This window comes from Cupressus sempervirens, chromosome 6 (genome assembly GCF_028749045.1).
Source record: "Cupressus sempervirens isolate cs-2001-9-10 chromosome 6, ASM2874904v1, whole genome shotgun sequence".
Lineage (NCBI taxonomy): Eukaryota > Viridiplantae > Streptophyta > Pinopsida > Cupressales > Cupressaceae > Cupressus > Cupressus sempervirens.
In genome coordinates, this window is record NC_143123.1 from 435,993,480 (window position 1) to 436,007,406 (window position 13,927).

The window sequence follows — 13,927 nt, forward strand, 5'->3', positions numbered from 1 at the left end:
TATAAAGCCAAATTTATTGGTAGAGCAAACAAGAAAAACATGTACCATTCTACAGAACTGGCAGATAGAGAAACTAAACATGAAGTATCCATCTATCTTTCCCATAACTGCTACATTACACCTAGCCATGAAGGAAAATAACAACATTTTGTAGTGTCAGTATTACACTGATAGGTAGAGTGGAAAATGAAAGTAGTACTTCTACCCTTCTTGTTTGTCCATATTGGGCACCCACACTGGAAGGTAAGCTTCCAAAATAATAAAAATAGCATAAAATAAATGCAAAAGGAAGAATGACATGGTCTTCAAAATCTACTCCCTCATGCATCCTATCAAGGCTCCATAATAAATATCATTGATGAAATCACTTCCAAATCACAAGACTAGCATCATCAAAAATACACACACCCTAGCCACCTCAAGATCAAAGAAATCTTGAAAACAAGATTCATAATTCTCAAGTCAAAGTCCAAAAAGGAGATACAAAACCAAAATAAAAGTGAACAAGAGTCATGGTAAATAGGTCACATAAGAAATTGGTGGCTTGGTGGTCCTAAAGAAAGTAAAATTTTAAGCTAGTCTTTCATCACATCCAAGTTCATGAAATTGAACATAATAAAATAAAAACCCAATTCACTTAAATCACACTGATTATCACTAGTCACCAAGAGGGAGTATATGTTTGCACATAACCAAATTTCTCATGCATCACATGCAATTTATTTTGATAATCACACATTTCTAAATGCATAATGGAACATGCAATACTTTTGTAATGAAATCCATGTTCTTCCTACTTATTATATTAGGTTTATCAATGAACCTCATGAATCTGGCATAAAATAAAAATAGATTCTTGCACCACATGTGCATCACATGTCATTTACATAATAAAAAGATATTTTTCAGTGCTATCACAAGCCAAATCTTCATTTGGTAGGCTCTCATTGCCTAGTGCAAAATTCAACCATCCTTTGACTATCTCAATAGTTCAATTTTAATGCTTCAATATGCATATTATACCATCACATGGTTTTAAGTAAATATAATCATAACATATAAGGTACACAATTTACCAGTCATTCCATAAACTTCCCATTTTTAACAATCTTTAAAAGAATGCAATTTTAACTCAAGATCATGACATGCATAAGAAACATCATATCCTTCTATGTCAAAAGTAATCATAGCTAAGAGGCACAACATGCAATCTATGTCATCAACTCATACAACATAAAGTAAACTAGTTGACTTATAGTTGTGTGTCTAGCATAGTGAACTCAAGGCCCAAGTGTGGAACCAAGAGCTCTAATACCATATGTAAGGACCACCCCTACAAAATCAATGCCACATCAACATTCTCCATAAAATGAAAAAAATCAATGAGAGTCAAGTCCTTTGAATATTGAGTAGTCAACATTAGTTGATTTACATAAACTATCATTAGCTTTAACTAAAATGATATATATACATATATGCTCAAGTTCAAAAGAAATCAAAATTTCATTGCTAGATTACCAATACTGAATACTAGATACCAGAAATTCTAACCATGACGACCAAGTTGAAATGAGCTATAGAACTTGTCTAAGAACACAAGGGCAAGAATATTGTAAGATTTAGGGCATAAATAGATTAACTGTGTATCAAACCAAATTCTCTTACATAATAAATGGTGCTTCAAAATTATGAGTTACCAGCTTGTCCAAAGATTAACACTAATATCAGTCATTTCTTGAATTATAGTTGCTATTTTTTTTCAATAATTAAATTGTAAGTTTTGTCAATGGCTTTAAGTGCCAAAGAGAAAAGAATGGGATTTAAAGTTTGGTTTAACATGGCAAGTTATAAGAGCATCAAGTAAAACATGATAAGTTTGAGTATGTGGAAAAACAAAGTAGGAAGCAACATATAAGTGCTGGAGTACTAAAGTTTTAATGATTAGTAAAAAACACATTTTATCCTATCAAATTACTAGTAGAACCATTTATTATGAAAAGTAGGAATGGTGAAATCAGTACCAGTTTCAATTGAAAAACTAGTAGTGCTTTAGGAGCAATGTTGGAATGAGTAATTTCTCCCTCAAATGAATTGTAAAAGCATCATTGTTAGGTTAAGTTCTGGAAGTCATAAATAATTCTAGAAAAGTCTATTTTTGTTTTGTCTACTAATTTAGATGTTTTTTGAAATGATCTATGACTTCTATAAATAGAAGCATCATGTAATGTATTTGATATGGACAAAATGATAATTGAAATATATTACTGCCGCAACAAATTGAGTATTTTTTTCATTTTTGTTTATTTTGTCCAATCAGCTTTCTTGATCATCTCTAGCTCGCACACCTCCTCCTTTTACCTTATACCCCATCTGTTGATGAAATCATTGTCTTTTATCTACCCTCTTTTGAGATGCAGTTGCAATGGAGAAACAAAAAAGGGCAAGCACCCCTTTTTTAATAAAAGACAATCCTACCATTGTAACTAACCAAACTAATTTGATTTGATGCATTTGTCCAAACAACTCTGCATTTTTCTTTACTAATTGATAAATTTTCTAATGAAATTTTTAAACAAAATCTTTGTGGCATGATATTTTCAATTTCATTCTGTTTGTGAACAAATGGGTTGTGACACTACTGGAGGCATCAGTAAATTTTGGCCACCCTTGAACATCACACACTAAGGAAGAAATTAAGTTTGAAAAAAATAAGTCAACTTTGACTATTTAGCACTTTTAGCCCAGAAATGTAGCTTAGAGTGTGATGTTTAAGTCGTCAGGTGAACTCCTTGATACCTAAAGACCTTATTCATGACGGAAAGGATTATTCTAACAAGAACTTCTCCCCTGAAGGTATTTTTAGTTTCTTTTTAAAAAAGTCTTTAACATATTCTATTATACATGATTAAATCCATGGTAAGTGGAAAAGCTATTGTTGGAATTTTAGGCTACAGGCACCCATTTCTAATCTTTTTCAAACAACAATAATGTACTAAATAGTGTATATATAAAAATGGTTCTCCTTTGAAGGTTTTCTTTTGCTTCTTTCAGTAAAAAAATTTTAGGCCATAAGCTATAGTTATAGCTTAGGAACTGTTGAAGCAATGAAGTAAAAAGTAGATATAAAAATGGTTGTTCTTCAAAAGTTTTCTTCTTACTTCTTTCACTCCTTAAATTTTTAGTCAAAGGCCAGTTGACTGTTAAAACTTGGAAGTATGCACAAAATATGTTAAAAGTACTAATATTTTCATTAAAAATGTGAAGAAATGAAATTATAAATTACATATTTATATTTTTCGGATTTGATAACTATAAAGAATTATTTTGCTATGAACAATTCAGGTGGCTTCATTAGCATTCCAAGTGGGGATATAGATAACACAATGTCCTTGAGGAAGCATATATTGGAAGAGGGAAAGGAAGATGTGGGAATGGAATATGTGCTTATACACAATGACACCGAAATTAATCATCCAGAGAAGAGGGCCAAAGCTAGAAAGATGCATCTATTGGAGACATTGGTGAATTCCTTAATATCTGAAGACCATAATTGCGATGAAGAGGATGATGCCATAGGGCACAGTTGTAAAGATGACTCTAACAATAATTGCTCCTCTAGAGGTAGTTTTGTAAGTTAATATTTTTTTCCAAAAACATTAAGCTATTGTGTTATGCATGATTAAATCCATGGGAAGGTCTATCATGATTTACATAACTATCTATGATAAGGGGAAAAGCTTTCCTTGGAAATTAAGGATACAAGCACATTAGTCTTATATTTTCTCTTACAAACTATATTAATAACTAAAGATACATATTTATAAAAATTAGCATCTTTTAGAGTTTTCTTTTACTTCTTTATTTCTTTCATTGCATAAGTTTCTTGGCCATCAGTTGTAGTTATGTCTTAAGAACAATTTAATTGTTAAAAGTATGCACAAATTTGTCATATATATTGAAACTTTCCTTAATGTAAAAATATGGAGAAATAAAGATATAAATAATATATTTATATTCTGCTGATTTGATAATTAAAAATAATAATTTTTCTATGAACTATTTAGATGGCTAGACAAGCATTCCAAATGAAGACATTTTTCTGATTTGATAATAAAAAATAGCCATTTTACCCTGAACTATTCAGATGGCTCAACAAGCATTCCAATGAAGATGTAAAAAGTAATCTCCCAATGAAGAAGGTAAAATGTTGCCTTCCACGTACACAACATTTATTAAGTGTAATCTTAGGTTTGAATATTTCTTCAAAATATAAAGGATAATTTTAAATTTGAGTCATTGTTCTCATTATGATTTAGCTATATGTTATAATAATTTTAATTAATGATTATTAATGTTATTGCATGAGGGTTATCTATTTTTTTAAAATAATGAATTAGAAAATTATTGAGTCGTAAAGGATGGCTAGCCAATATTTATCTTTTCCAAAAAAACAAATAAATTATAAACTAGCACTTGTACTTTTGAAGGGTACACCAATCAAATGATGTCACTAAGTGCTAGCATGGAAGGTTTGCAAAATTTTGTGTGCGAAGTAAAATATTGGTAAGATTATTTGTATTTTTATTATTTTCTCTTCCTTGGTACTAATGAAATACACATTGTTAGAATTTTCCTTCATTGAGGTTCATCTTGTCATTTCAAGAATTTATTTTCTTTGCAAGTTTTACCAATATCTTTGTACCCTTTTCATCCATAGTGAATTTTATAGGGTCTTCGTTAAATGGCTTGTACTTTTATTAGCCTCCTTAAAAATAATGGGTAAAACATGCACATTGACATTGTTATTAATGAAGAACAAACTACTGTAGTAGTTTCCATCATTATATCATACATGAAGTGTGGGAGCATTTGATCTATCAAATTTTTAGATCTAATGTAATGCCTACCCCTAGTTCACTTTTAATGTTTTATTGTCGTATTCTTTTAGGCCAACTTTACGGTTATGTTTTCTGACTAATGGTACTTGATTACCAGATTTGATTGAATGCTATTTCATACTTAGTTTATATATCTGATGAGCTACTTGATACTCAATTATTTTATGTGTTCATTATTAGTCTTTGGATGATGATATATGTATGTTCATATAGTGATTTTAGTTATTTTATGGTGATAGTTAGATGGATGATTTGTATGCAGTTTCCATGGTTACCTACCCCATACTTGCATGTGTATGGTGTACATGCATATTTTACTTTATGGTTGACATTTTTGATGTGGTTGAGGGACGAAGTCATAGTCACCTATGAGTCAAGATTTACATGATGCACCACTCCTCGTCATTGTCTATTTAGTGTAGATTTATATGTATATGTATATGCTCAGCTTTTATGTAGATTGCAAGTGTCAGGCATCAACTTCCCTAAATTGTTAGGATGAGTGTGTCCTATCATAGTATCTCAATGGTAAAAGATGGGAGATATTTCTTAAGTCCAAATCCTAACCCTAAGCCAATTTTCCTATAAATCAGGACAAGTATCTAAGTTATTTACCCTTTTGAATTTGTCAAGTGATGTGAATCTAAGATTTTGACCCTTTGAGTCTGATTCAGTACTTTATCTTTAAAATGAGTTTCCTTATTTAGTTTTGTGGGTCTATTGTGATTTTCAATTATAATTAAATCAAATAAAAAATTATTAAATGATTTAATTTAACAAAAAAATTATATTAAAAAAACCAATTTTTAATTATATTAAATTAATTAATTAAATAGAAGAAATAAATTTAAAAGATTTAATTAAAGTTCTAATTTTGGTATAATTATATTTATTTAATTTAATAATAATTTATTTAGTACTTTCATTTTAATAATAAATTCATAATATTATTATTAGTTAAATTAATAAATATATAATTAAAGGTGTCTTATAATTTAATAAAAGAGAGTATAAATTTAATAATGTTTACTTTAATCAAAATATAAAAATAGTGGTGGGTAGACAGCCTAGGCTTTTCTGGCAAAGCTTGCTTGACAAACTTTGACAAAGGGTCAATAATTGGACTCATAGGTGGCTCTCTACTGCTGGTAGGGTGACACTCCTTCAATCTATAATTCAAGCTCTTCCCATATACAGAAGCATGGTTCAGGCTGCCCTGGTGTATTTTCTTATAGAATTTGATGCCCTCTCTCACCAATTTCTTTGGAGTGGCAATTTGAAACATACCAAATGGAGCCTCATCAATTGGAATATTGTTTGTAGGCCAAAAAAGGAAGGAGGCCTTGGCCTTCAGTCTACTATCTTGTGTAGTCAAGCTCTTGCTGCCAAGCTCTATTGGCGTTGGTGTACTAGTTAGTCTCAGCTTTGGGCCCATATCCTATCACAAAAGTATTTACCTGGTGTTGAACCTTCAGAAGTTTCTAGGTTTTCTCTTGAGGGAAGAGGCTCTATGGTGTGGCATACCCTTAAGATTGGTGCTCACCTGGTGAAGATAAGTTTATTTTGGATCTGCAATAGAGGCACTGAGGCTTTATTTTGGAGTGATTCTTGGAATGGGCGTCCTCCTCTCCTTTCCTCTCTTCCTCACTTGCAAGTGCTTTGTGATTCTTTCCTTTCTACTAGATGGAATAAGGTAGCTTATTATAAGGAGGCTTTTAACCTGGGCCTTGTTGTGGGTTATAGATGGAAGAATTTTTTTGATTGGCTTTTGGGTGGCTCACTGGGAGATCAGCTAGAACTATCTCAGATATTGGCTTCTAGGGAGTGCAGCTCATTACAGGAACCTGATGTTTTGGCTTGGGGAGGTGCTTCTTCTGGCAAGTATTATGTTTCTTCTGGGTACCTTGCACTGACAAAGCAACTTTTTGGTGAGGTGGAGGTCTCTTGGTGGACGAAAGTTTGGAATAGTTTTTCATGGCCTAAGTGTAACTTTTTCATCTAGATTTTGGTTTACAATCATTGTCTTACTTGGGATAATCTCTGCAAGTGAGGCTTCTAAGGGCCTTCCATCTGTGTTCTCTAGTACAATAGTGAAGAGACTATATCTCACCTATTTTCCAGTGCCCCTTTGCCAAACAGATTTGGCACCTCTGGTGGAGTGTGTGGGGATGCACATGCTAGCATGTGTCCTCTTTGTCTAAATTCTGGGACCGTTTGGTCCATTCCCCTTCCAAGACTTATTTTCTTCAAGTTGCTTGGACTATTGACCCTTCCCTTATTTTATGGCATGTTTGGCTTGAGAAGAATAGAAGGATCTTTCATGATTTGTAGTTTGAGATCAAGCACCTATGGGGGAGAATTGTTAATTCTCTTCAGGAAACACTCCTTGCTAAATGTGACATCAGTGGGGGTTTGGATCCTATTGATGCTTGTATTTACTCTCTCATCTCCTTTCCTCTTTAGGGTTGCTCTCCCTCGATCCCCCACACCTGCTCTGAGAATAGAGCTAAGAAAAACCCTTAGCAAGTTAATGGTCAGGGACGTTGGTCTCCTCCTAAGGTGGGAAGTCTTAAAATCAACACTAATGGTTCTTCTTAGGGAAATCATGGTCTGGCTGGTATTGGGGGAGTTGGGCGTGATAGTTCTAGTGATATCCAATTTCTATTTTCTATATACAAGGGTTACCATACTAATAACCTCATGGAAGCCCTGGCTATCTTGGTTGCAGTGGAATAGTGTTGTCTACGTGGCTGGAAAAGAATCATCTTTGAGACAGATTTGAAAGTGGTTGTGAACTTATTGCATAATAGGAACCTTATTCATATGGATTGGCATTTGGCTCTGGTTATTCAGCAGATCATTCAGTTATGCAATTCTCTGGATTTTGTGTCCTTTATGCATATCCCTCATGAGTGGAACAGTGTGGCTAATTGTCTGACTAAATGGGCCTCTGAGCAGGGGCTGGCTTGGAACATTCTTGATCCTAGGATGCTTCCCTTTGATTTATCTCAGATGCTGGATCAACTTGTGGACTAGGAGAAAGCTATGTAGTTCTCTTTGTTTCTTGTGTTGTTCAACTCTCTTTGATATTCAATAAAAATTTTACCCATCTTTTAGTTAAAAAATTAATATATAAAAATATTTTGCATATAAAATTAAAATAAAATTAAATAATTAAGAAAAGGACACCTTTCAGAAGAAAAATTCTCTTGCTCCAACTTTATCTTTGCAGAGATTTAAAATGTTGCAAATTAAATGACTCAAATAAGAAACAATTGCTTGATATAGCATAGAACAAAGAAGAACATAAACATATAAGCATGATCATGTATTCTTTGAAACCATCTGAAACATTGATTCAAATAATTATACACAATATTTTCTAGAAATCTATAAATGAATCAAATATAATTGTTTAGAAGCTCCAAAATTGTAGGAAATGACAAAAATATCCTTCAAGATGATTTCTTTTCTTGGCTTTCTCAAAGAGAGATTTAAAAATTTTAGAAATAAAGATTTTCCATGTATACTTACATTTCTTTAGGATTGGTAGAACTATTATCATCTTCTAGTGGCAAGAATGTACCAAAACATTTATTATCTCTGGTTTGTAATGTAGCATTGAAAGATTGAATGGTCCTGCACCATTCTTGTGTATTTGAAGAGTTGAGATACTCCAATTTGTTTGATAGATTTTGATGCCCCTAAATCATAAAGGGTTATTCACACTGATAGTCTTCCTTAGAACTTCCTTTCCATTTGTATCACATAAAGAAAGGTCGATGTGAAGTTGGGATACCTAAATAAAGATGGACAAGAAAAATGAATAACAACAAGATACCTGTTGTTAAAATCTCAATGCAGTTTTTGAAAGAGATTTGATTATTTTTAGATTATAAAACTAAAAAATGTAGCCAGGAGAACAAAAAAAGAACAAAGAGTTGTAAGATGGTGGCTAGAATATTGTTTCTTCTTTTATGTGAGTGGTTGTGTGAAGGAGAAACAAAGCTCTAGATTGTAATCCCAAATATATATTTATATATACCTCGCCATTCTCATAGTAATTAATATAAAACTTCTCAACATGAACTTCGGTTTGAAAATTGATAATTGGTTTAGACAAAATTCCATTTGGAGTAAGCACATCCCCCATTATAAAATTCAAGCCTTGAGGAATTGTAACTGGACTTGGGTAGCCCCCCATAGAACTTAGAGTTGCCCCTACCATTATGAGAAAAAGAGCTGCATGTACACCAATAGGTGCAACCCTATCAGCAAGCCCTTTGAATCCATATAGACCTGGTTCGCTGAAGAATGCAAGCCTCAAATTTTGAAAACAAAAGATCATATTATTCATGGAATAAGAGCAAAAACATTGGATGAATTCTATATGATCATTTCTTCCAAATAATCACAATTAGCTTACCTCATATCTTGAATGAATCAGAAGAACACCAAGGTCTTGAATATGAGTTCTGGGAAGTGATTCTGTAACTTCTACTTTTAGGATGGTGGATACAGACTTCATGAATGCCAAGGAGAAGGCTATAAATGTCCTGGGGAACCCTAATGTAAGGGTTGGTAAATGCCATTATATGACTATAGAATGGAACAATAGACTGTGCCTAGAATTGTAGTGATAGTTACTAGTTTTTATTAAGTTTTGAAGTGAATAGAGAAGTATTTGTGGATTTTATTAGATGGAATAGTGTGTATAGTGTTAATTCTTCCTTGTGAAAGCATTAAATTAGATCTTTTCAAGTTTTTCAAGTGCTTTGTTTAATTCTTTCTAAGTGGACTATGCTCCCCATCTAGTATCTATGATGTCATTATCATGACATTATAATTTGGAAGCGTGGAATGTTAATGTAATTCTAGAAAAAGTAGAATGCAAATTTTAAAGACAGACAACATGCAAGCATCCCCTCATAATAAAGGCAATGCCTTGAATAAAATTTGGCATTAAAGGATCCCTCATTTTGGTAAAGATCATCAGAAAACTATAAGAGACATGAAATTTCCAGAGTTCATGATAGTTCTAGTGAATGCTTTTGGATATAATGATGTAACTTTTTTCAGCATCAATAGTTTGGATCACACTCACATTTTTTCTCAAATGTTGATGTTGGAAAACACTACACAGTTATATCTAGAAGCATTTGTCAATACCATAAAACTATCCTTGCTTCCTCTATAGGCTATATTCTGGATGCCTGTATGAAATCTCTTTCTTGAAGCATATAGGGGAAAAAGTAGCTATAAGTCATATATTAACTATGGCATGGAGTCCTTGTAGCATTGAAATTTTCAAAGATTTTCTTAATTGATGTCTTTAAGGATGTGAAAATTTTAAAAATAGACCATGACTAGAATAGCCCACTACCAATCACAACAGATAAAGAGTGTAAGTAAATCAAAATTTTCAAACTTGAACCAAGTCTTTCAACCATTCAACCTCTGAGCTAAGATCTTTCAATGCCAATCATTAATACCTAACTCATTTAAACACATAATGAAACCAACATCATATGAGGAATACATTACCACATCACTAAATTAATTTCTATTGCCTAATGATCTACATGTTGCCAGACATTGAAGCTATTAGTACAAAGCAAGGAGCTATTAAAATTATTATCTAGGAGAGAAAATAAAATAAAAATAGCAAATGATTATCTTAACTTACCATGTATGGCTATGCAATGAATTTGTGCAAAGCATTTTTTAGCCTTAATTTTGACATAAATTCCCACCAAACATAATGCAAACATAGCTCCACCAACTACTTTGCATGCTATGGTTATTGCCAGTTTTTTTGCCCTACCTATACAATAGAACACTTTGCCTTTCATAATATTCCCAACAATAGGTTAATTTCTAGAATTATGGGTATCTTAATTTGATATAAAGGCAGCCTAATTAAAAAAACACCTTTGTTTCATGTCAGGAAACTTATTTCCATTTTTGTTAAATGCTTATTTAATAGTAAAGTGATTGAATCATATACAAATGGTAAATGGGCATTCATTGGTGGAAACAAAGTAAAGCATTAAATTACTCTTCATGAACTAGGCTTTAAAGGAATGCATAGAATTATAAGATCATTTGTCAAACCCAAAATAAAGAGTAGTATGAAAAATACTAGTGCTTAAAGATCTCTGTCTTTTCATAGTCTATATTATTAGAAAATTATCTCTCGGTAATATACTATATAGAGTGTTTGAATCGAGTAGTCTTGGATAACCCTGAAGAGCACTCAAGTATAATGACAAACCAGCCAAAAGGGTGTTGTACATAACAAATATAAGTAGACTATGCCACTGTGAAAACAAGAATTAACATGGCTGAAGTTCTGAACATAGAAAAATTAGAGAAAAGACACTAAATATAGGTTAATAATGAAAGATGAATCATCGCACAGCTGAAATTATAGTTCATATATTTGTGGCTTATCTAAACAGATATAGAAGATTGAGCAATATAACACATAGAGAGCAGCTCAAGAGTTTTCTATAAAGCTAAAATCAAGACAAATAACTATTTGAATTTTGACTACAATACACGAACCCAATCTTATTCAGTGCTTGATCACAATATTTCTCCAAAGTAGAAAAATTAAAATAGGTAGCCTAGGTAACATAAAAGCAAAAAAAATACAAGGTACAGGCTGGGTGCACATATGGTAAAAATCAAAGTGATCCCCAATCTTTTATTCAATAGCCCAATTACTAAATCAATCAGTTCCAACTTCCACATATCAATCAATTTTCACCATCAAAAGCATCACAGTTTAGGAGAGGGTTAAGGTTTCAAGTATTTTTTAAACAGTCTTATCTGTCCACATTGAGGTGAGCATGTCATATTTACAGCCAATTCTTTCTGCTAGCATTAATATTTGGAGCTGTTTGAATATGGATTTTTGCAACATCGAGAGGAAAAATAGCTAAGAAAAGGGAATTATTACATTAAGTACCATGGTAGATTCAAAAAGAAAAACAACATCAAACATACCTTTCTTCTTGTGGCATTCTAGAATGAATGCAGATTGATGGAAGGTTGCACTCTACAAGAAGCTTGTTCAGCTTTGTAGCTCTGTTAATACTCTTGACAAATATCACAACTTGATTGAAGTCTAGTGCATCAAGCAGATCATTTAGCTTTCAGTTCTTCTCCAGCTTGCTTAGTTTGATGTAGTGCTGGAAGAATCTTAGGACATAAATACCAAAATCAATAAAAGAGAGAATTGTTACTATTTTATCAGACATTAATAAACTCAAATAAATTCAACATATATCTCCATAGGTTGTAAACGGAAACAAATGTGTGTAACATTAGGTGGTGTGATCACCATCAAGAGCCAACAATGCTACAATAATCCACCTCATATTTGTACCACAAAAAAGAACTAAACATAGCTAGTGCAATTATCATCAAAACTTCTAGAGGTCAAGACATGATTTGTGCCATCGAAGAATGGTTTATCTAGTGAACCTATCAAGATAATTATAGAGCAACTAAAGACGACACTTATATCTACAACAAATGAGGTTGCCATATGACACTTTATTCACAAAGCTAAAGAAAATCTAGTTAGAAGATGCAAATATGAGTTAAGCTGTGACTATCCATTTGAGTTAGGTGATAATGAGATGCTGCAAAACATACCAAATTAGAGTTACCAATAAATAATGTTTGCAATTCACACAAGTAAATTTATTAATTACAACTTATAGACTTATTGTGCCAAAAGTATTAAATAAGAGAAACCAGTGAACAATATTCTGTTGTCTCTTGCACATAATATTAAGTTCTGGCTAAATTGATAATCTTTTTTTGTTTAAATTTATTTACTACTAATCCGAGTATTTTATTTATCTATCCTGATTCCCAACCTTAAAGTAGATGGTCATTTAGCTCTTCCCACTGATATTTATTGTCCTCAGGTGGCTGTGTACCTCATTACTATTAATTCTTTAGAAATAGACTTTCCCAACTCTTCCAATGCAATCACCCATGCAAGGGAAACTCTAGACTTCTAATCTTGCATCATATCCTAAGGATGGATCTCAAACACAATGCTATCCAAGAACATTTTTTCACAATGTTATGAACCATGGAAACTAAATATCTTTAAAAGTAGGCATTGCATGACTGGAAAACAAAATAGCCAAAAGGATATTGAGAATAAAATTTGGCATGAAGTGCAAGCTTTTTCAGTCTTCATTGTTCTTTTGCAAACTTCAAATTTTTACTGTCCTTCGTGCTATCATTAGCTTCATCTCCATATTTCTCTCCCATCTCTAGATCTTCAAAATCTCCATAGGTAGAGTCATCATCTTCATCTCTCTCATCCATTGCTTCACTTGGGCGAGCAACCTTTGACCAATCACTAGTAATAAAGCGATTGCAAATGCTTTCAATTACATCTTGATTTAACCAATCACTTAATTGTGAATCATCTACCTATGGCTTAGTGTAGTTATTAGCATTAGGATCTTCAACATTGAGATGCACATCATGTTTTTTATGTCAAAGTACAAGCAGAAAAATATCAAGTCTGTGATGTAAATAATTGCTTACAGTATAGAAAACATGCAAAAAAAATAGCAAATGGCTTTCCATCACACAATTTTCTTGCTTCATAGTAATTTTGACCCGATTGGAGGAAAATAATGAATGTGGGCAGGTTTCAATAAACAATGAAACATTACAATACATATAAATATCATATCAGTCAACACATTGTCTAAGGTGGGAATACCGATAAATCATCATACACTTCCAAGTTGAACCTAGCTTATATTTTCACACCAAAACCTTGAATCTAGTAGCCATGAGAACAAGTTTGGGAGGGTAGAGAAAACTAGGACAAGCTATAGCTTCCAAAAAATTGTAGGAATAGAAGTTTTAAGCGAGTGTATCGCCTTTTTGATTTTTCTGCATCAAACCTTTTCTCTGCTACAATGCATTTTTTTGTATCTTGAATATTCACCAAAATGCTCTACATAAAAATTAGGGAAGCAATAACA

At 32.4% G+C, this 13,927-nt stretch overlaps 1 protein-coding gene across 1 annotated transcript in view; it reads left to right on the forward strand.

Moving 5' to 3' along the window:
* Window positions 1-13,927, forward strand: part of LOC149552914 (endoribonuclease Dicer homolog 3a-like) — a 72,069-nt gene that overhangs the window by 54,991 nt on the left and 3,151 nt on the right. Inside the window, exon 23 of the mRNA XM_089790252.1 lies at window positions 6,642-6,837. Within this exon, the coding sequence (XP_089646378.1) occupies window positions 6,642-6,837 (196 nt within the window). The remainder of the gene's footprint in view (window positions 1-6,641; window positions 6,838-13,927) is intronic.